This window comes from Homalodisca vitripennis, unplaced genomic scaffold (assembly GCF_021130785.1).
Source record: "Homalodisca vitripennis isolate AUS2020 unplaced genomic scaffold, UT_GWSS_2.1 ScUCBcl_413;HRSCAF=2351, whole genome shotgun sequence".
In the NCBI taxonomy this organism is placed as follows: Eukaryota; Metazoa; Arthropoda; class Insecta; order Hemiptera; family Cicadellidae; genus Homalodisca; species Homalodisca vitripennis.
The window spans coordinates 8,866-34,481 of NW_025776566.1; the positions used below are offsets into that span (position 1 = coordinate 8,866).

A 25,616-nucleotide genomic window follows, 5' to 3' on the forward strand; every position below is an offset into this window, starting at 1 on the left:
ATTAATGAACACACTTCTTGAACTTGATGGCACTAGAATGAAAAAGGTAATAAAATAATTTTTAAACATAACCAAACGATTCTAGCTAAGTTTGTCAGAATAGGTAGGAAAGTTTGGCAATTACTTTAAAAGTTAAAATTTTACATTTTATTAGAGAGCCTTTTAAACAAGCCTTCAAACAAAATGAATATAAATAAGGAATATAAATATATTCCGCCAACCGAAAATACCGCACTTAAATATAGTTGTTCCTAATATAAAATAGGAGACGAGTATATGCAAACCTGTTGTCACATGGTAGCCTACTCAAGGGTAGCAGATGTATTGCTACGATTTCGGGAGTACCGCATACTTCATCACTCTCTCCCTGCAATGTTTGCGGAGTCACACTTCCCATCGGCTTTTCTCATGAGGGCTTTGGACCTCCAACGGCAGCCTTAAAAATGTGTTTTGGCTATCCTTCTCAATGAAGGAGCGTCATAGCCATTAACCTAAAAAACATTAGTTACATATTAAAAGCATAAAAACAAATACAAATAATAATAAACAAAATTAAACTATCTAATATAACATGCAAGATAAATAATATAATTATATAAAAGTGTATATTATTAACCATCACCATAATAAACTATAACTAAAGTATAACTTATTATAACTATAACTAAGTATGTATATAGACATGGTATTTGTATTACTGTAAAATAATTCTATTTATCAATATAATTTATTTAAAATTAAGAAGTAAACTACGTTTTAATAAACACGTCCAAAAATTATTCACTACTGCACTACCTAATTATTCTACCGTCACCAGGTCAGAAGATGGAAATAGGTTACATTAGTCCTAGTCTAATAAATACTTAATAACTGTCTGAGGCAAGTCCAGCTCTTCTATCATTTCAAGGTCGTCATCTTCAACAGTCTGCATGATGGACTTCTTGCAAATCTCCATCAAGGAGCGGGGTTCCGCTGAAACACCAAACACGTTTCGTTAGATATGTAATAACGCATAGATTTGAAATTCACCTCAGCCAAATATCTCTCAGAAACCTAATGCACATTCCATATATTTTACGTGTCTATTGTGAAACATGAAAATAAATTACAACAGAAATGAAAGGTTTACTCACAGTCCAAGCCGCCGTTGTAAGTGATGGTGACCTGGCAGGGCACTGAGCTGGTGCTAATGATGGGAAATAGCACCTTCCCACGCAGCCCAGTGAAGGCATCTCCAAGGTAACATCTTCTGTCGCCAACTCGGATGAGGAAACCCAGTGTTCCCTTATACATGTCCAGTACAACTAAAACATACAGAAACTTATTAGAATGGTGCTTGAAATATGAAATATTACGGACAAAAGTACCATGAATATACATGTTTATAATTTGTTAAATTAACAGCAGATTTAAAGTTTTACCACCAAAACTGTCGGGCACTTCAAAATCATCGTAAGGTGCTACAACAGGATAGTCGGCACTGTCCATGCTGCAGTCGTGACGTAGTCTCAGAGTGCTCAGGTTCCATCCCCAGGACTGGTCGTCACTCCCCACGATAGACTGAAACAAACAATGAGGTTTTATTCAACATTCAAAGGACATGAAAGGCGTTGTAATTCTTATAAAAAAACCTAGGAATTATGCACTGACAATATTCAATTTAATTTTTTCCTTTGGAAAATGTGAAAGGAAAAGTATGCATAGGTGATATAATATTAGTTTATGCAATCAAACAATTATGAACTATTTTGAAAAAGAAATTTATCCACATAATCTGTGTTGTAGACATGTAGAACTTACATTGATTCCGTTGCCGTGTAGATCAGCGGCTTTTGTACCCACACCCACCATAGGGTGCAAGCCACGGAGCTCAGCAGGCCAGTGGATCGCCCACATGTGGATTCCCTGGCTGAATCCAACTCTTCCCCTCACGGCATCGGCTGCCCCGGTGGACGTTGACCGGAAGCAAGTTAGCGGGAACTCCTCCTAAAATAAGGATACGATATTAAAAATAATTGTTCTATATTGTTAGTATGTCATAATTTATTTCTAAGTAAACATAATTATCTGTAAAGTAGCAATTTGCATTAAAAAATTAATTGTAAAAGATTTTAAATGAAAGGCGTAATATATCTGAAGTAGTTAAAAATGTATATTAAATCCTTAAAGCACCAAACAGTTTAAAATAAAATAGTTGAAGGTATTAATTATTCATACATAAACAATGCTATCATATAAAGATGTCAAAACAATTGTTATCATGGTTTAGATTCCCATGCTATGTTTACAGTAAGATGTTGAATACAATGTGTTTATAGGTGGTATAATTAGATAAATGATATAAAGCGAATATCAAAACCATATCTAGCCGGGTTTATTATTCTGTTTAATATCAGAATTATTTAAAAAATGTCCAAGCCAACTATAGTTAACGGTAATTATATATAAATATACCATGCTTTATTTTCAAAGTGTAGTATATAGTAGGCAATTTTAATTTTTTTTTAAGAATCAAAACGTAGTTTTTAAAAACTGGTATATTTAAATTGTTCGTTCAAAGTTGTTGAAAAGCTTGTATGAGAGTTAGGTGTGTAGCATTGTTTTTACCTACCTTGAAATGGATGTTCCTTGAACAATCTTGCGGGTTCCAGGCGTATTTCTCCAGCTCTTGGAAGAACGAAGGCGACTTTTCAGTCTCCACCAGCATCCTGACACGCTCTGGAAGTAGGAATTCTTCCAATCCATCTGCAGCGGCAGCGGCTGCTCCAACATCTTCGTCCTCGGCCCCTGTATGCAATAAGTAACGTAACTAATAAATATTACTTAATTTTGCTAACATGTATAATAAAAATACATGTTTTCATTTATCTCAAGCATGAATTAAAAAGATATTCCTGATATTCCATTTGTGACTATATGTATTTGATTAATTGTAACTTATATGATATATCTCAACATATGGAATGATGTTATACAGTAGAGAATATTATTTTTTTTATATAAAGTAGTAAAAAATAATAATAACAATTATATTAATAACTATTAATTCTTACCCAAGTCGTAGTGTTCGTCGGGTAATATATCATCAAGGGTAACGTTCGCCAGAAGCAACAGGATGGGGAAAAGTCCTGGTTCATGGCGAACCTGCCTTCTCAGTTCCCCACGGCTCACCGCCAATCTTCTACTCCTGACAGAAGAGCTGATCCTGTCAACGGGGAGAATACACGAGTTAAACTTTGTTTATAACTCATTTAGGATCTAAAGTTAAAAAATGACTCAATATATGTGTTATTGTTGAAAAACTTAAAATACTAATTATTTTATCCATAACTGGAATTTTTTTATTTTCCGGACTTTTGGGACACTGTTTCTATGATCAATAATAATGTTTGTTTATAATAATATTTCTACACTAATTATTTATGTGACCATTATTTACCTTATATTTGAATAGTACAAAATTAACACTTCTTTATTTTTAAGCCGCTAATTTAAAATACAAAGCGTATATTAAATTATTACTTCATCTGAAATATTATTATTTATACTTCAAACACTAAAACAGCACAGGTTTTATTATTATTCATGTCACAGACAATTTTCGTTCATAATATATTTAGTTTATTATTCTTTTTATTGTTTACATGTGAACGTCAAGTTTTCAAAACAAAAAAATATTTTAAAACATCTGTTGATTAAAATTTTTTATCTGTAATTACATCAAGTCTGTTCAAACTTTCTCGCACATTTATCTATTTAACTGTATTACTATGAAATCAAGTAAAGTGCTAATTATCTATTCAAAAACAAAATTAATTTTCATTAAAATAACTTTATAAATATCTTCTATCTTTATATTATATAAGAATTAAAATAATATATACATATGTCGTTCTTAAAGAGTAACATCATACAGTGAAAACAACTATAATATGAGTATAACCGTTATTTTTTTAACGCAGTAAAATGTTCGATATCATATTTTTTTAACTAGGGGTTTACTTAGAACAATCTAATAACAATAAACATAAATCTGATAGAAATTGATATAACATACCAACCGTAAGTTTATTATTTATAACAAGACAAGAAAGTAAAATAAAGCGTATTATTACTTACTAGTTAATACTTTTCGAACATTCAAGAACAATATTTTACAGCGATATAAAAAACTTATATTTTCCACGCGAGTTTAATTATTTCACTTTTTATTTTTGTTAGTATTACTTGATTTAATCATTTACTATTCACTAACAGTATAAAAAAGTTATATTTACCACGCATTTATGAATATATGAAATTTATAAACTTACTGTAACAACTCATTCTATATTAATAAAATTACTCACCTCCGCCACTTTCTAATTGAGCGTTGCCGCCTAATCAAGTTGTTGGGACGCATGGTCTTCGCTGTTAAAACTCGTACGACAAGCACAGTATCACTCCTCAAGAGAGACTGACCAAGTTCGGCGTGGTCTCTGAGGTCTCGCTGCCGATGGTGGGGGTAAGAGGAGTGGGCGGGGCAATTATGTAGTGGGGGAGCCTGGAGTGGAGGTTAACGTTACTATATTATCAGGAAATACAGAGCAGTAGAATAAGATTAGTAATTAGATTTGCCTAAAATAAATATTATAAATCCTAGGACAATACCCAGAATTTTTAAGTTCTTAGCGTAAAAAATTTAATTGGGTCAATAAACATATAAATAAAGGTATTTGCGATTTAATTTGTGCCTGTTATAATACGAACATTACATCATTAATTTATTCTTTTGGATTAAATTCATATTAGAGCGTTTAACACATTATTTATTTAATACTTGCAAATATAGCATTACTTTTTTCTACGAATTCATAGCAATCAATTTAAGTCAAGAAAGCTACATATTGTTGAATGATACATAAATCTGTTTAATATTTACGATGGCTAGAAACGTGTACATTAATAAAATAGTACGTAACTAGCAATAATTTCCCATTAATTAGCAACCTTAAAAATTATATAGGCTTCATTTATATATTAATATTATAATACATATAACTTGACACACTAAATTGGTATTACTGTGCTGAGGAAAAATTTACTATAAAGTTTCCAATGTCGGAGAGAGTCAGCTGTATGAGAGGTGGGTTGAAAATGATTAACTAAGATTATTGTAATATGTTAAAATCCTGTCTATAGGCAACTACAAAACTTAGGAAAGTTATTTTGGAAGATAACATTAGTTTACATTTCTCTATCTATATTTCTGCCTTATTATGAGGGTTTGCGCAATTACGATAGTTAGGTAATCATTAGATACGACATCTTTAACACATTGGTCTGATTGTACTGGTACTCATAAGGAACACTATAAAAGTTGCCCAGCTGCCTCTAAAGCATTTTTATAATTTCAATCTTACTATATATCATTGTAAAAGTTATTAAAGTTACCTTTTTACAGTTTAAACTTCTATATTGTGTAGTTGTAAGTAATAGGTATCTATTTTCCGGTTATTTACATTAGATTTGATAGAGAATTTTATGATGAATTTTAATTAGAATGATTCTCAAATGTCTTTAAATATATTTTCTATTGTATGGTTTTTTGTTTTGTATTCAGTAAATAGTTCAAATTATTGAAATAGCTTCAATTATTATTTTCTGTTAGAGGAGGACTATTTAAAAGCCATTTGAACCTTAAAAAGAATTATATTGACTCTAGGTACTACTAAACGAAAACATTATTTATCTATATATAAAAATGTTTTATGTACAAATTGTTTTATTTTTAAATAAACATTGATTAGCAAAACATACTTGATCCACTGTTATTGAACCCATACTCTCACTTTATGTATATTTTTAAATTTATATTTTAAACCAAACTACTATGTAACTCTTTTGTCCTATGTATAATATGAACAATACTGAAATCCTAAAAAAATGTATGTATTTCATATTTAAATGTATGACGAAAATGTAGCTTAAAAATCTTTGAAAATTCTTAACTTCCATTAACGCAAGGTTTAAATACATAATATAATGAACCAAATGATTTGAAAACACACAAATAACTAGAATTTACTTTTTTGACATTAAAAAAAATGTTCTTCATCGTTCCTCTCTATGTTCTCTTTAAACATCCGTTTTAGTGTTTTAAAACATAGCAAAAACTAATTTGTGGATAATCGCGACTAAATGTAGGCAACAAATACAGTGAATTGTTTTATGATTTGTTGATTATAATAGAGAGCAAACACGAAATGTCTTCGACATTCCTGTTGTATTTCTAAATACAGTAATCATTGACAGTTTTATTTTTAAGATACGTTAAAAATATTTAGTTATTTTGTGTTTGGACTCGGTTTGCAAGAAATAAAATGCAGATTTCATAGTTTTAAGAAATATTAACCAACATAACATAACAAATATAACAATATCAATGTTGCAGAGTAAGGCCAACTATGTGAGTCATCTCAGTCAGGGTAGGTAGGGTGGGCTGCCCTAATCACGGTGCGCGCGCATTCGGGTGTAAAGGTCGCCTTGTAATCCTCTGGGATAGCGGGCAAACTATACTTCCAAGAAGGTCGCCCGGTACCTGGCATGACCATGGTGTACTGACCTCTTTAGGTTGGAAAATTCCAGAACCGAAAGTCTACTAACCCTTGCCGACATCATAAATTATACTTTTGCGGTCTGTAAGAATGGCAGACTCTCCTTTTTATAATTCTTAGAAATAGTAATAGAACCGGCACTCAACAAGTCTGTCAAACTGTTCACGTTGCAACATTAAGTTACCAAATATGTGTCATACCCTACCCAGGGAAAAGAAATGCTGATTTCAGAATCACTTAAAAGTTTCGGAGTAATTTACATATATAGTGAAAATTTATGATTCATCGATTTACGTTGTATTTGCAAATCCCGGTAATATCAAACCTATATTTACATATATCTCTTTTATACGTGTTTTATAACTCAGATATGAAGGTTTTTATGTTGTTTTATTAACATTTTCCAATTTTCTAGTGCAATGTACTATTAGTGCAGTCATTGAAGCATTATTGCTCCGAATTTTTTTACTGTGAACCGAAATTTGCATACAATTTTGGAATTAGGTTCATCTTACCCTTAACTTCAAAAGTGAAAATGATTTGAACTCCGCTACCACCCTGGGGGTGGTTGCCACCCCATCTCAGGGGTGAATTTTTGTTTTTTCAAAATAACCTTTGATATCGATAGAAGGCCTAATTTTAAGCAAATAATCATCTATAAAGTTTTTAGAAAAATCCAATACTTTTCAAGATATTGGAAATTGAAATTTCGCAATTTTTTTACGTTTTTTTTTCATCGGTTTTTTTGCAAATATCTCCAAAAATATACGTTTTATCGAAAATTTTTATAAAGAACGACATTGTAGCAGGTAAAAAAAATGAACAATTTGGTTTTTTATAAGGTATTCTAAGTGCAATTTTAAGCTAGATATTAAAGATCAAAAGCCGTTTTTTTATTTTGTCTGAAATTTAATCGATGTGGCCAATGCCATCTAGCGGCGAGCAGATGCATTTTAGGCATTCTAATAAAAAAGGGTTTTGTAGTGCTTGAAATAAGCTTTAAAATGAGCACTATTAAAGTCTTTTGCACGTAAAATAAGTGAGCTGTATTGCAAATAAGAGGAGCATCTAATGTTTGTTTCTTTTAAATTAATGGGTTTCATAAGTGCCATTTCCACCAAAATTAAAATTAATCGTATTCCGCCTAGAATTAACTTTAATATGAAGATTTTGATAGATTATATCAGTTTGGCTGCTTCAGGACACATATTTTTCAAAAAAGTCACGATTAAAAAAATTTCAACTTAAAAAAAAACCAACGTTTTTCATAATATCTCAAAAATGACGACAGATACGTATAAAAGTGTAGGGATAACACATTTAGGTATTTTTCTGACAAACAATTTGGTTTTTTTTGTTTTTTTCTGTCAAACAAAAAGTGACGGAGATATGATTGTTTAAAGAGCGCGTGGCAGCGCAATCACAGCACCTCTCTTAAGCCCTTTAACCCTTCACCGTTTTAGAAAAAGGTGTTTTACTATATATTGCAATGCAGGATGTTGTAGCTCTCTTAATTACCTTTACAATGGTTTTTTATAAATTGTGAAAGCATGAAAATTGAAGGAGTTATGGTCCAAAAACTTATCGTATTTTTTCTACTTAGTAACTGAAAATTTCGGAGTGTGAATATTTGGAGCAATGTGAAAGTAACGCAGTATTAATAGAGACCCAAAACTGTTGTAATGTGTATATATGTATATAAATATATAATATGTGTAATAATGTGTATATAAATACATAATATGGGACATAAATTTTGGAAATTTATATTGTAAATAAAGTAAATTGTTTAATTATTTATTGACTAGCCTGGTCGGCTTTAAGGCTTATTCTCCTATTAATTTAATTAAAAATTTACTTTTTTTTAAATATTAAGGTGAGAAATCAATAAAATTGTCACCAAAATTAATCGATACATAAAATTAACTGATAATGTATAGTGCAATTCTTAATTCAACACATTTTTAGAGCTATTTGCTACATAAATATATATTACTAATTAGTTCTGCCCTACATAAAAAATATTTTAAACAGTGGAACTCGTTTTCTACCAAGTTTTTTAATATACTATATAATTCATACAATTTAATTAAGAAAATTAAAATTGACCTTACTTCACAGGGTGAAGAGGGTTTAAAAGCATCTTCAAAAGAATACTTGTGGAAGCGATTTTTTTCAATAGCTTTTCACTAATTGCGTATCTGTATTGGTAAGTTTATTTTAACTGATAAAATAAATTATCGAATAAATGGCAATTTTTTACTCTAAATTAAATTATTTTTAAATATGTTAATCATATATATTTACTGTTTGAATTTAGGGGTAGTTTTAAGGGTAGAAAAGCTTAAGAATATGATAATCATTTTCGAGAGTGTGGAATAATATTTAAATCCTTTTCATTTTATAAAAAAAATTTTTTTTAAATTTTTTATCAAGGGGTAGTTTTTCAAGGGTTTCAAGGGGGTTAAAAATGGGATAATTATTATAGAGAATATAAAATATTACTTACTCTATACTTACATCTTTTTATGTCATACCAAAAGTATTTTTTTGTGATTTTTTCAATTTAGGGGTTGTTTGCTAGGGTTGTAAGATTTTCAAGGAGTTTAAAATTATTTTAATATGTGGTAATTGTGTTATAAAACACTTTACAATTTCACCACTCACTATTAGACATGTTTTCTAGCGATAAAATGGCTCAATGTCAATTTTTCCATTAAGGGGTTGTTTACACCCCTTAAAAATAATAGGCGGAGTTCAGATCATTTTCACTTTTGAAGTTAAGGGTAAGATGAGCCTAATTCCAAAATTTCATGCAAATCGGTTTCACAGTAAAAAAATTCGGAGGTAAGACCGTATTTTTCGCTTCAATGACTGCACTATATATCCAACAACTATTTATAACTTCACGGGGCCGCCTGTATTTGTAACTATTTATTGATGTGATTTTGTTAGGTTATATATTGTGTCTAACTAAAAATGTTACGGGTAAACGTTTGCGTAATTTGACAGTTAAAATTAGTTGTACAATTGTTCCTCCAACTGAATTTGTAATTATGGTTAAACTTAATAAGACGTTACTCTCTTTACTAGTCTTCTTGGCTAGCCACAAAACGGAGGCACATTTATAAACTTAAATATGCTGTATTGGTGATTATACGTACATACATTAGGTGATTATACTTCCAATGAAAAGTATGTTTTTAAGCAATCTATAGTATCTCATAACAGCATTTTAGAATGCAGTGTTTGTTTACTTTGTTTTAAATTACGAAATGGAAATAAAGTTATTTAAAAATAGAAGATTGAATGTAAGAATGCCGTTAAGGATTTTTATATATGAAACCCCTCGATTTCCTCTGACTTGTTTTGTTTCTTGTACAATATGAGAGCTCTGGTGTAAATTTCAGAGACTAATTCATGAAGGTGCAAATTATAGATTATATTGCTTTGCAAAACTGCACTGTACTGTCTTTTTAAATAAGTAGTTTAAAAAATTTAACACAATTCAGTCAGATTTTTTAAATTTCATTCAGATAGCATACATTGCTTTAATTAAGTTGTTGTAGGTCAGATTTCGTTATATGCCCCCAATGCTTAAATTTTTTTCAATGAACTTAGAACGTTATAAAACGATGTAGTTGAGTAACAGAACTAACACTATGCCCCCAACGCTAATGTTTCATTTACGGATGATTATAATGAATTACAATTGGTTAACTAAAATAAATGGGCTCTTTAGGTCTGATTAAAAATGTAACTTAACCTCTGATCACACAATACACATTGAAATTTATTTGATATATATATATATATTTCTAAATCCCTTTGAAAAATACCATACGGTCCCACCTAATATAGACCTTCATCATAAACACTATCATTAAGAAGAAAGCATTGTTAAAAAGTTAAATGTTAAAAAGAAATATCAATTTGAAATATTCCTTTATAAGGTAATAAACATATGAACAGGCACAGTGGTCTTTTCTCTAAGGAATATTGAGAATCAGACAACAAGTAAAGCGTGGTCTTTAAAGCGCAGGAAAATATTTTTATATAATTTTATTTTATTAAAACTTTATGGATGTAAAAAACTCTTATTGATGTAAAAAACAATGAACTTAGAACGTTATAAAACGATGTAGTTGAGTGACAGAACACTATGCCCCCAACGCTAATGTTTCATTCACGGATGATTATAATGAATTACAATTGGTTACTAGCTAAGAAATTTCTCCAAACCCAAAAATTCAACAAAAACAAACATTACCAAACAAAAACAAAACTCTTTATTGAAAAAAAAAACACACGACACTTGTTTTTATTCTTGATCACACTCCGCCACCCAAAATGCGAGTGCCTCCGGCCATCAGCGCGGGGCAGCACCGAAGGTTGATTGAAAAATTAAATATTTAAATATGACTCTAGACTCTATAAGGCGAGTATATTAATATATCAATTAAATTCATTATTTGATATCTCTGTACTAGGAAAGAGATATCTGGTGTTTTATTCCAAATAATTTAATACATTTAAATCTATAGACCATAATTCTCTACTAAACTGTTTGAATCAGTTTTCAACTATTATTATTATTATTTCAACTATTACTTATAGTTTAGTATGAATTATATATAGCGTACAATTATTTCAACTTATTCCTATCTTACTGCAAATTGTCTAAACATTTTCTGTAAGACATAATTTAGAATATAGTTCTCTTAATTGTTATAGTTTTTTTATCACATATGCATGAACATATCCAAGTGTAACTGATGTGTCAAATACCTGAGACTTTATAAATCTATTCTTTCTGTGCGCTTTTGGTTTAAGAGACAATTAAAACAGACCCCTTTCATGTATTTTCCAAAAGAGTACAAATGAATTGTTGTATTATGATAATCTCCATAAACAATCATTAAATTTAGAAAAATACAACATTAATATAAAATATATGATTAAAAAAAAATACTTATTTCCAAGTACTGATGTAATTATATGCCTCAGTAGATAGACTGAGACAATTTTAACTTTTCCACAACACAAAAGAGCTCTCGAGTAAGGTTTAGTAACTAACTGAATGAGTACAACATTATAGACTATATTTTCTTGAAAAGCTGTTCATTACTGCATATAAAATTGATTTATTTTTAAGGTGGTCTCTGAGGTCTCGCTGCCGATGGTGGGGGTAAGAGGAGTGGGCGGGGCAATTATGTAGTGGGGGAGCCTGGAGTGGAGGTTAACGTTACTATATTATCAAGAAATACAGAGCAGTAGAATAAGATTAGTAATTAGATTTGCCTAAAATAAATATTATAAATCCTAGGACAATACCCAGAATTTTTAAGTTCTTAGCGTAAAAAATTTAATTGGGTCAATAAACATATAAATAAAGGTATTTGCGATTTAATTTGTGCCTGTTATAATACGAACATTACATCATTAACTTATTCTTTTGGATTAAATTCATATTCGAGCGTTTAACACATTATTTATTTAATACTTGCAAATATTGCATTACTTTTTTCTACGAATTCATAGCAATCAATTTAAGTCAAGAAAGCTACATATTGTTGAATGATACATAAATCTGTTTAATATTTACGATGGCTAGAAACGTGTACATTAATAAAATAGTACGTAACTAGCAATAATTTCCCATTAATTAGCAACCTTAAAAATTATATAGGCTTCATTTATATATTAATATTATAATACATATAACTTGACACACTAAATTGGTATTACTGTGCTGAGGAAAAATTTACTATAAAGTTTCCAATGTCGGAGAGAGTCAGCTGTATGAGAGGTGGGTTGAAAATGATTAACTAAGATTATTGTAATATGTTAAAATCCTGTCTATAGGCAACTACAAAACTTAGGAAAGTTATTTTGGAAGATAACATTAGTTTACATTTCTCTATCTATATTTCTGCCTTATTATGAGGGTTTGCGCAATTACGATAGTTAGGTAATCATTAGATACGACATCTTTAACACATTGGTCTGATTGTACTGGTACTCATAAGGAACACTATAAAAGTTGCCCAGCTGCCTCTAAAGCATTTTTATAATTTCAATCTTACTATATATCATTGTAAAAGTTATTAAAGTTACCTTTTTACAGTTTAAACTTCTATATTGTGTAGTTGTAAGTAATAGGTATCTATTTTCCGGTTATTTACATTAGATTTGATAGAGAATTTTATGATGAATTTTAATTAGAATGATTCTCAAATGTCTTTAAATATATTTTCTATTGTATGGTTTTTTGTTTTGTATTCAGTAAATAGTTCAAATTATTGAAATAGCTTCAATTATTATTTTCTGTTAGAGGAGGACTATTTAAAAGCAATTTGAACCTTAAAAAGAATTATATTGACTCTAGGTACTACTAAACGAAAACATTATTTATCTATATATAAAAATGTTTTATGTACAAATTGTTTTATTTTTAAATAAACATTGATTAGCAAAACATACTTGATCCACTGTTATTGAACCCATACTCTCACTTTATGTATATTTTTAAATTTATATTTTAAACCAAACTACTATGTAACTCTTTTGTCCTATGTATAATATGAACAATACTGAAATCCTAAAAAAATGTATGTATTTCATATTTAAATGTATGACGAAAATGTAGCTTAAAAATCTTTGAAAATTCTTAACTTCCATTAACGCAAGGTTTAAATACATAATATAATGAACCAAATGATTTGAAAACACACAAATAACTAGAATTTACTTTTTTGACATTAAAAAAAAATGTTCTTCATCGTTCCTCTCTATGTTCTCTTTAAACATCCGTTTTAGTGTTTTAAAACATAGCAAAAACTAATTTGTGGATAATCGCGACTAAATGTAGGCAACAAATACAGTGAATTGTTTTATGATTTGTTGATTATAATAGAGAGCAAACACGAAATGTCTTCGACATTCCTGTTGTATTTCTAAATACAGTAATCATTGACAGTTTTATTTTTAAGATACGTTAAAAATATTTAGTTATTTTGTGTTTGGACTCGGTTTGCAAGAAATAAAATGCAGATTTCATAGTTTTAAGAAATATTAACCAACATAACATAACAAATATAACAATATCAATGTTGCAGAGTAAGGCCAACTATGTGAGTCATCTCAGTCGGGGTAGGTAGGTAGGGTGGGCTGCCCTAATCACGGTGCGCGCGCATTCGGGTGTAAAGGTCGCCTTGTAATCCTCTGGGATAGCGGGCAAACTATACTTCCAAGAAGGTCGCCCGGTACCTGGCATGACCATGGTGTACTGACCTCTTTAGGTTGGAAAATTCCAGAACCGAAAGTCTACTAACCCTTGCCGACATCATAAATTATACTTTTGCGGTCTGTAAGAATGGCAGACTCTCCTTTTTATAATTCTTAGAAATAGTAATAGAACCGGCACTCAACAAGTCTGTCAAACTGTTCACGTTGCAACATTAAGTTACCAAATATGTGTCATACCCTACCCAGGGAAAAGAAATGCTGATTTCAGAATCACTTAAAAGTTTCGGAGTAATTTACATATATAGTGAAAATTTATGATTCATCGATTTACGTTGTATTTGCAAATCCCGGTAATATCAAACCTATATTTACATATATCTCTTTTATACGTGTTTTATAACTCAGATATGAATGTTTTTATGTTGTTTTATTAACATTTTCCAATTTTCTAGTGCAATGTACTATTAGTGCAGTCATTGAAGCATTATTGCTCCGAATTTTTTTTACTGTGAACCGAATTGCATACAATTTTGGAATTAGGTTCATCTTACCCTTAACTTCAAAAGTGAAAATGATTTGAACTCCGCTACCCACCTGGGGGTGGTTGCCACCCCATCTCAGGGGTGAATTTTTGTTTTTTCAAAATAACCTTTGATATGAATAGAAGGCCCTAATTTTAAGCAAATAATCATCTATAAAGTTTTTAGAAAAATCCAATACTTTTCAAGATATTGGCAAATTGAAATTTCGCAATCTTTTTTTTTACGTTTTTCATCGGTTTTTTGCAAATATCTCCAAAAATATACGTTTTTTTATCGAAAAATTTTATAAAGAACGACATTGTAGTAGGTAAAAAAAATGAACAATTTGGTTTTTTATAAGGTATTCTAAATGCAATTTTAAGCTAGATATTAAAAGATCAAAGCCGTTTTTTATTTTGTCTGAAATTTAATCGATGTGGCCAATGCCATCTTGCGGCAAGCAGATGCATTTTAGGCATTCTAATAAAAAAGGGTTTTGTAGTGCTTGAAATAAGCTTTAAAATGAGCACTATTAAAGTCTTTTGCACGTAAAATAAGTGAGCTGTATTGCAAATAAGAGGAGCATCTAATGTTGTTTTCTTTTAAATTAATGGGTTTCATAAGTGCCATTTCCACCAAAATTAAAATTAATCGTATTCCGCCTAGAATTAACTTTAATATGAAGATTTTGATAGATTATATCAGTTTGGCTGCTTCAGGACACATATTTTTCAAAAAAAGTCACGATTAAAAAAATTTCAACTTAAAAAAAAACCAACGTTTTTCATATATCTCAAAAATGACGACAGATACATATAAAAGTGTAGGGATACACATTTAGGTATTTTTCCTGACAAACAATTTGGTTTTTTTTGTTTTTTTTCTGTCAAACAAAAAGTGACGGAGATATGATTGTTTAAAGAGCGCGTGGCAGCGCAATCACAGGCCTCTCTTAAGCCCTTTAACCCTTCACCGTTTTAGAAAAAGGTGTTTTACTATATATTGCAATGCAGGATGTTGTAGCTCTCTTAATTACCTTTACAATGGTTTTTTTATAAATTGTGAAAGCATGAAAATTGAAGGAGTTATGGTCCAAAAACTTATCGTATTTTTTCTACTTAGTAACTGAAAATTTCGGAGTGTGAATATTTGGAGCAATGTGAAAGTACGCAGTATTAATAGAGACCCAAAAACTGTTGTAATGTGTATATATGTATATATGTAATGTGTATATATATTATGTTGTATATGTGTATATAAATACTTAATATGGGACATATATTTTGGAAATTTATATTGTAAATAAAGTAAATTGTTTAATTATTTATTTGACTAGCTGGTCGGCTTCTTATTCTTATTCTCCTATTAATTAATTAAAATTACTTTTTTTTAAATATTAAGGTGAGAAATCAATAAAATTGTCACCAAATTAATTAGATAATAAAATTAACTGATAATGTATAGTGCAATTCTTAATTCAACACATTTTTAGAGCTATTTGCTACATAAATATAAATTACTAAATTAGTTCTGCCCTACATAAAAAATATTTTAAACAGTGGAACTCGTTTCTACCAAGTTTTTAATATACTATATAATTCATACAATTTAATTAAGAAAATTAAAATTGACCTTACTTCACAGGGTGAAGAGGGTTTTAAAAAGCATCTTCAAAAGAATACTTGTGGAAGCGATTTTTTTCAATAGCTTTTCACTAAATTGCGTATCTGTATTGGTAAGTTTATTTTAACTGATAAAATAAATTATCAAATAAATGGCAATTTTTTTACTCTAAATTAAAATTATTTTTAAATATGTAATCATATATATTTACTGTTTGAATTTAGGGGTAGTTTTAAAGGGTAGAAAAGCTTAAGAATATGATAATCATTTTCGAGAGTGTGGAATAATATTTAAATCCTTTTCATTTTATAAAAAAAATTTTTTTAAATTTTTTATCAAGTGGTAGTTTTCAAGGGTTTCAAGGGGGTTTAAAAATGGGATAATTATTATAGAGAATATAAAATATTACTTACTCTATACTTACATCTTTTTTATGTCATACAAAAGTATTTTTTGTGATTTTTTCAATTTAGGGGTTGTTTGCTAGGGTTGTAAGATTTTCAAGGAGTTTAAAATTATTTTAATATGTGGTAATTGTGTTATAAAACACTTTACAATTTCACCACTCACTATTAGACATGTTTTTCTAGCGATAAAATGGCTCAATGTCAATTTTTCCATTAAGGGGTTGTTTACACCCCTTAAAAATAATAGGCGGAGTTCAGATCATTTTCACTTTTGAAGTTAAGGGTAAGATGAGCCTAATTCCAAAATTTCATGCAAATCGGTTCACAGTAAAAAAAATTCGGAGGTAAGACCGTATTTTTCGCTTCAATGACTGCACTATATATCCAACAACTATTTATAACTTCACGGGGCCGCCTGTATTTGTAACTATTTATTGATGTGATTTTGTTAGGTTATATATTGTGTCTAACTAAAAATGTTACGGGTAAACGTTTGCGTAATTTGACAGTTAAAATTAGTTGTACAATTGTTCCTCCAACTGAATTTGTAATTATGGTTAAACTTAATAAGACGTTACTCTCTTTACTAGTCTTCTTGGCTAGCCACAAAACGGAGGCACATTTATAAACTTAAATATGCTGTATTGGTGATTATACGTACATACATTAGGTGATTATACTTCCAATGAAAAGTATGTTTTTAAGCAATCTATAGTATCTCATAACAGCATTTTAGAATGCAGTGTTTGTTTACTTTGTTTTAAATTACGAAATGGAAATAAAGTTATTTAAAAATAGAAGATTGAATGTAAGAATGCCGTTAAGGATTTTTATATATGAAACCCCTCGATTTCCTCTGACTTGTTTTGTTTCTTGTACAATATGAGAGCTCTGGTGTAAATTTCAGAGACTAATTCATGAAGGTGCAAATTATAGATTATATTGCTTTGCAAAACTGCACTGTACTGTCTTTTTAAATAAGTAGTTTAAAAAATTTAACACAATTCAGTCAGATTTTTTAAATTTCATTCAGATAGCATACATTGCTTTAATTAAGTTGTTGTAGGTCAGATTTCGTTATATGCCCCCAATGCTTAAATTTTTTTCAATGAACTTAGAACGTTATAAAACGATGTAGTTGAGTAACAGAACTAACACTATGCCCCCAACGCTAATGTTTCATTTACGGATGATTATAATGAATTACAATTGGTTAACTAAAATAAATGGGCTCTTTAGGTCTGATTAAAAATGTAACTTAACCTCTGATCACACAATACACATTGAAATTTATTTGATATATATATATATATTTCTAAATCCCTTTGAAAAATACCATACGGTCCCACCTAATATAGACCTTCATCATAAACACTATCATTAAGAAGAAAGCATTGTTAAAAAGTTAAATGTTAAAAAGAAATATCAATTTGAAATATTCCTTTATAAGGTAATAAACATATGAACAGGCACAGTGGTCTTTTCTCTAAGGAATATTGAGAATCAGACAACAAGTAAAGCGTGGTCTTTAAAGCGCAGGAAAATATTTTTATATAATTTTATTTTATTAAAACTTTATGGATGTAAAAAACTCTTATTGATGTAAAAAACAATGAACTTAGAACGTTATAAAACGATGTAGTTGAGTGACAGAACACTATGCCCCCAACGCTAATGTTTCATTCACGGATGATTATAATGAATTACAATTGGTTACTAGCTAAGAAATTTCCCCAAAACCCAAAAAATTCAACAAACAAATAAACATTACCAAACTAAAACAAAACTCTTTATGAAAAAAAATAACACACGACACACCCGCTGGTTGTTTTTAATTCTTAATTCACAGCTCCGCCACCCAATGCGAGGTGCCTCCGGCCCATCACGCGGCAGCACCAGAAGTTGATTGAAAAATTAAATATTTAAATATGACTCTAGACGTCTATAAGGCGAGTATATTAATATATCAATTAAATTCAATTATTTGATATCTCTGTACTAGGAAAGAGATATCTGGTTTTATTCCAAATAATTTAATACATTTAAATCTATAGAACCATATATCACTACTAAACTGTTTGAATACATTTTCAACTATTACTTATAGTTTAGTATGAATTATATAAACGTACAATTATTTCAACTATTCCTATCTTACTACTGCAATTGTCTAAAACATATCTGTAAACATAATTTAGAATATAGTTCACTTGATTGTTATAGTTTTTTTATCACATATGCATGAACAAAATCCAAGTGGTAACTGATGTGTCAAATACCAGAGGACTTTATAAATCTATTTTTCTGTCGCTTTTGGTTTAAGAGACCAATTAAAACAGACCCCTTTCATGTATTTTTCCAAAAGAGACAAATGAATTGTTGTATTATGATAAACTTCATAAACAATCATTAAATTTAGAAAAATAGAACATTATATAAAAATATGATTAAAAAAATAAATACTTATTTCAAGTACTGATGTAATATATGCCTTAGTAGATAGACTGAGACAATTTTAACTTTTCCACAACACAAACGAGCTCTCGAGTAAGTTTAGTAACTAACTGAATGAGTAACAACATTAATAGACTATATTTTTTCTTGAAAAGCTGTTCATTACTACATATAAAATTGATTTATTTTTAAGTGGTCTCTGAGTTCCTCGCTGCCGAGGTGGGGGTAAAGGATGGGCGGGGCAATTATGTAGAGAGGGAGCCTGGAGTGAGAGGTTACGTTACTATTTTATCAGAAATACAGAAGAGTAGAATAAGATTAGTAATAGATTTGCCTAAAATAAATATTATAAATCCTAGGACAATAACCAGAATATTTAAGTTTCTAGCGTAAAAAATTTAATTGGGTCATAAACAGATAAATAAAGGTATATTGCGATTAAATTTGTGCTGTGATAATAGCGAACATTACATCATTAATTTATTCTTTTGGATTAAATACATATTCGAGCGTTTAAAACACAATATTTATTTAATACGTGCAAATATTGCATTACTTTTTTCTACCGCATTCATAGCAATCAAGTTACAGTCCAAGAAACAACATATTGTTGAATGATACAATAAATCTGTTTTAATATTTACGATGGCTAGAAACGTGTCCATTAATAAAATAGTACGAACTACAATATATTTCCCAGTATTAAGCAACCTTAAAAATTATATAGGCTTCATTTATATTTAATATTATAATACATATACTTTGACACACTAAATTGTGTATAACTGTGCTGAGGAAAAATTTACTATAAGTTTTTCCAATGTCGGAGAGAGTCAGCAGTATGAGAGGTGGTTGAAAAGATTAACTAAGAGTATTGTAATATGTTAAAATTCCTGTCCATACGGCAACTACAAAACTTAGGAAAGTTATTTTGGGAAGATAACATTATTACATTTCTCTATCTATATTTTCTGCACTTATTATGAGGGTTTTCGCATTACGATAGTTAGGTATCAATAGATACACATCTTTTAAACACATTGGTCTGATTGTACTGGTACTCATAAGGAACACTATAAAGTTGCCCAGCTGCCTCTAAAGCCATTTTTATAGATATTCTATCTTACTATTATCATTGTAAAAGTTAATTAAATTACCTTTTACTTTAAACTTCTAAATTGTGTAGTTGTAAGTAATAGGTATCTATTTTTCCGTTATTTACATTAGATATGATAGAGAATTTTTCTGAATGAATTTTTCATTAGAATGATTCTCAAATGTCTTAAATTAATTTTTCTATTGATGGTTTTTTGTTTTGTATTCAGTAAATAGTTCAAAATTATTGAAATAGCTTCAATATTAATTTTTCTGCTTAGAGGAGGACTATTTAAAAGCAAATTTGAACCTTAAAAAGAATTATATGACACTAGGTACTACTAAACAAAAACATGATTTATCTATATTTAAAAATGTTTTATGTACAAATTGTTTTATTTTTAAATAAACATTGATTAGCAAAACATACATGAACCACTGTTATTGAACCCATACTCTTCACTTTATGTAATATTTTTTAAATTTATATTTTAAACCAAGACTACTATGTAACTCTTTTGTCCTATGATAATCTGAACAATATACTGAAATCCTAAAAAAATGTATGTATTTCATATTTAAAATAGTATACAAATGTAGCTTAAAATCGTTGAAAATTCCTTAACTTCCATTAACGCATAGTTTAAATACTAATATAATGAACCAAATGAATTTGAAAACACGCAAATAAACTAGAATTTATTTTTTTACAATTCAAAAAAAATTGTCCTTCATCGTTTCCTCTCTATGTTCTCTTAAACATCCGTTTAGTGTTTTAAAACAAGCAAAAACTAATTGTGGATAACTCGACTAAATGTAGCAACAAATACAGTGAATTGTTTTTATGATTTGTTGATTATAATAGAGAGCAAACACGAAATGGTCTTTCGACATTCCTGTTGTAAATTTCTAAATACAGTAATCATTGTACAGTTTTTTTATTTTTAAAGATACGTTAAAAATATTTAGTTATGTTTGTGTTTGGACTTCGGTTTGCAAGAAATAAAAATGCAGATTTCATATTATAAGAAATATTAACCAACATAACATAACAAATAAACAAAAAATGTAGCAGAGTAAAGGGCCAAACTATGTGAGTCCAGTCTCAGTCAGGTATGTTAGGGAGGGCTGCTCTAATCACGTGCGCGCGCATTCGGTGTAAAGGTCCGCCTTGTAAATCCTCTGGGATAGCGGGCAAACTATACTTCCAGAAGGTCGCCCGGTACCTGGCATGCCCCATGGTGTACAGACCTCTTTAGTTGGAAAAATTCCAGAACCGGAAAGTCTACTAACCCTTGCCGACATCAAAATTATACTTTGCTGTCTGTAAGAATGGCAACTCTCCTTTTTATAATTCTTAGAAATAGTAAAAAGTAACCGGACTCTCAACAAGTCTGTCAAACTGTTCACTTGCAACATTAAGTTACCAAATAGTATCATATCATACCCTACCCAGGGAAAAGAATGCTGATTTCAGAATCACTTAAAAGTTTCGGAGTAATTTACATATATAGTGAAAATTTAATGATTCATCGATTACGTTGTATTTGCAAATCCGGTAATATCAAACCTATATTTACATATAATCCTCTTTTTATACGTGTTTTTTTATAACTCAGATATGAAGGTTTTTATGTTGTTTTATTTAACATTTTCCAATATTTCTAGTGCAATGTAACTAGTAATCCAACAACTATTTAAATCTTTCACGGGCCGCCTGTATTTGTAACCTATTTATTTGAGTGATTTGTTAGGTTATATATTGTGTCTAACTAAAAATCGTAACGGGTAAAACGTTTGCGTAATTTTACAGTTAAAATTAGTTTGTTACAATTGTTTCCTCCAACTGAAATTGTAATTATGTATAAACTTAATAAGACGTTACTCTCTTACTAGTCTTCTTGGCTATCCACAAACGGAGGCAAACATTTAGAAACTTAAATATGCTGTATTTGGTGATTAAACGTACATACATAAGTGATTAATACTTCCAATGAAAAATATGTTTTAAAGCAATCTCAGAATCCCATAACAGCAATTTAGAATGCAGAGTTGTTTAACTTGTTTTTTTAAATTACGAACTAGGAAAAAAATTATTTAAAAATAAAGAATTGGAATGTAAGAAATGCCGTTAAGGATTTTTATAAATGAAACCTCTCGATTTCCTCTGACTTGTTTTGTTTCTTGTACAATAAGAGAGCTTCTGTGTGTAAATTTCAGAGACTAATTCATGAAGGTGCAATTATAGATTATATTGCTTGGAAAAGTTTATAACGCACTGTACTGTCCATTTTAAATAAGTAGTTTAAAAAATTTAAACACAAGTCAGTCAGATTTTTTTAATTTCATTCAGATAGCATACATTGCTTTAATTAAGCGTAGTTAGGTCAGATTTCGTTATAAAGCCCCCAATTGCTTAAAATTTTTCAATGAACTTAGAACGTTTTAAAACGATGTAGTTTGATAACAGAACTAACACTATGCCCCAACGCTATGTTTACATTTACGGATAGATTAAAAGAATTACAATTGGTTAACTAAAATAAATGGCCTCTTTAGGTCTGATTAAAAATGTAACTTAACCTCTGATCACACAATAACACATTGAAATTTATTAATATATTATATTTTCTAATACCTTTGAAAAATACCATACGTTCCCACCTAATAAGACCTTCAACATAAACACTATCAAAAAAGAAAGCTTGTTAAAAAGGTTAAATATTAAAAAGAAATATCAATTTGAAATATTCCCCTTTATAAGGTATAAACATATGAAACATGGCAACAGTGGTCTTTTCTCTAAGAATATTGAGAATCAGACACAAGTAAGCGTGTCTTTAAAGCGCAGGAAAATATTTTTATATAATTTTTTTAATTTATTAAACTTTATGATGTAAAACGTCTTATTGATGTATAAAACAATGAACTTAGAACGTTAATAAAACGATGTCAGATATGAGTGACAGAACACTAATGCCCCAACGCTTAATTTTCCCAATCACGGATGATTATAATGAATAACAAATTGGTTTACTAGCTAATGAAATTTCTCCCAAACTCCAAAAATTCAACAAACATAAAACATTACCAAACTAAAACAAAACACTTTATTGAAAAAAAAAAAACACACGACACTTGTTTTATTCTTACTCACACTGCCCCAGACTCTGTGTTTGAACATGCCACGCACTCCGACAACCCAAAAATGCGAGTGCCACCGGCCATCAGCGCGGGGCAGCACCGAAGGGTGATGAAAATTTAACTATTTATAATATGACTCTAGAACTCTATAAGGCGAGTATATTAATATTATCAATTAAATCGATTATTTGATATCTCGTAATAGGAAAGAGATATCTGGTGTTTTATTCCAAATAAATTTAATACATTTAAATCTATAAGACCATAATTTCTCTACTAAATCTGTTTGAATCAGTTTTCAACTATTACTTAAAGTTTTTAGTATGAATTAATATACCCGCGTAACAATATTTCACTTATTCCTATCTTACTTGAGCAAATTGTCTTAACATTTTCTGTAAGACATAATTTTAGAATATAGTTCTCTTGATTATATACAGTTTTTTTATCACATATGCATGAACATAATCCAAGGTGTAACTGATGTGTCAAATACCTGAGACTTTATAAATTCTATTTTTTCTGTGCGCTTTGGTTTAAGAGACAATTAAAACAGACCCCTTTCAATGTATTATCCCAAAAGAGTACATAATGAATTGTTTGTATTATGATAAGCTCGCATGAATCATCATTAAATTTAAAAAAATACAACATTAATATAAAATATATATTAAATAAAAAATAAATACTATTTCCAATAATGAGTAATTATTATGCCTTAGTAAGATAGACTGAGACATTTTAAACTTTTTCCACAACACAAAAGAGCACTCGAGTAAGGATTAGTAACTAACTGAAAGATACAACATTATAGACTAAATTTTTTCCCTTTGAAAAGCGTTCATTACTACATATAAATTTATTTATTTTAAGGAGTCTCTGAAGGTTCTCAGCTGCCAGATGGTGGGTAAGAGGAGTGGCGGCAATTCTGTAGTGGGGAGGCCTGGGAGTGGAGGTTAACTTAAACTATATTATCATGAAATACAGAGCAGTAGAATAAGATTAGTAATTAGATTTGCCTAAAATAAATATTATAAATCCTAGGACAATACCCAGAATTTTTAAGTTCTTAGCGTAAAAAATTTAATTGGGTCAATAAACATATAAATAAAGGTATTTGCGATTTAATTTGTGCCTGTTATAATACGAACATTACATCATTAATTTATTCTTTTGGATTAAATTCATATTCGAGCGTTTAACACATTATTTATTTAATACTTGCAAATATTGCATTACTTTTTTCTACGAATTCATAGCAATCAATTTAAGTCAAGAAAGCTACATATTGTTGAATGATACATAAATCTGTTTAATATTTACGATGGCTAGAAACGTGTACATTAATAAAATAGTACGTAACTAGCAATAATTTCCCATTAATTAGCAACCTTAAAAATTATATAGGCTTCATTTATATATTAATATTATAATACATATAACTTGACACACTAAATTGGTATTACTGTGCTGAGGAAAAATTTACTATAAAGTTTCCAATGTCGGAGAGAGTCAGCTGTATGAGAGGTGGGTTGAAAATGATTAACTAAGATTATTGTAATATGTTAAAATCCTGTCTATAGGCAACTACAAAACTTAGGAAAGTTATTTTGGAAGATAACATTAGTTTACATTTCTCTATCTATATTTCTGCCTTATTATGAGGGTTTGCGCAATTACGATAGTTAGGTAATCATTAGATACGACATCTTTAACACATTGGTCTGATTGTACTGGTACTCATAAGGAACACTATAAAAGTTGCCCAGCTGCCTCTAAAGCATTTTTATAATTTCAATCTTACTATATATCATTGTAAAAGTTATTAAAGTTACCTTTTTACAGTTTAAACTTCTATATTGTGTAGTTGTAAGTAATAGGTATCTATTTTCCGGTTATTTACATTAGATTTGATAGAGAATTTTATGATGAATTTTAATTAGAATGATTCTCAAATGTCTTTAAATATATTTTCTATTGTATGGTTTTTTGTTTTGTATTCAGTAAATAGTTCAAATTATTGAAATAGCTTCAATTATTATTTTCTGTTAGAGGAGGACTATTTAAAAGCAATTTGAACCTTAAAAAGAATTATATTGACTCTAGGTACTACTAAACGAAAACATTATTTATCTATATATAAAAATGTTTTATGTACAAATTGTTTTATTTTTAAATAAACATTGATTAGCAAAACATACTTGATCCACTGTTATTGAACCCATACTCTCACTTTATGTATATTTTTAAATTTATATTTTAAACCAAACTACTATGTAACTCTTTTGTCCTATGTATAATATGAACAATACTGAAATCCTAAAAAAATGTATGTATTTCATATTTAAATGTATGACGAAAATGTAGCTTAAAAATCTTTGAAAATTCTTAACTTCCATTAACGCAAGGTTTAAATACATAATATAATGAACCAAATGATTTGAAAACACACAAATAACTAGAATTTACTTTTTTGACATTAAAAAAAATGTTCTTCATCGTTCCTCTCTATGTTCTCTTTAAACATC

The 25,616-nt window shown here is 29.3% G+C and overlaps 1 protein-coding gene across 1 annotated transcript; it reads right to left on the minus strand.

The window, feature by feature from the left end:
- Positions 1–863: 863 nt before the first annotated feature.
- LOC124370694 (protein gustavus-like) lies at positions 864–1,606 on the minus strand (the record flags this gene model as incomplete). The annotated part of the gene is made up of 3 exons (XM_046828980.1): positions 1,422–1,606; positions 1,134–1,304; positions 864–972 (listed from the first exon to the last, which is right to left on the minus strand). Coding segments are annotated over exons 1-3 (347 nt in total), but the record flags the coding sequence as incomplete, so codon positions are not given.
- Positions 1,607–25,616: the final 24,010 nt, after the last annotated feature.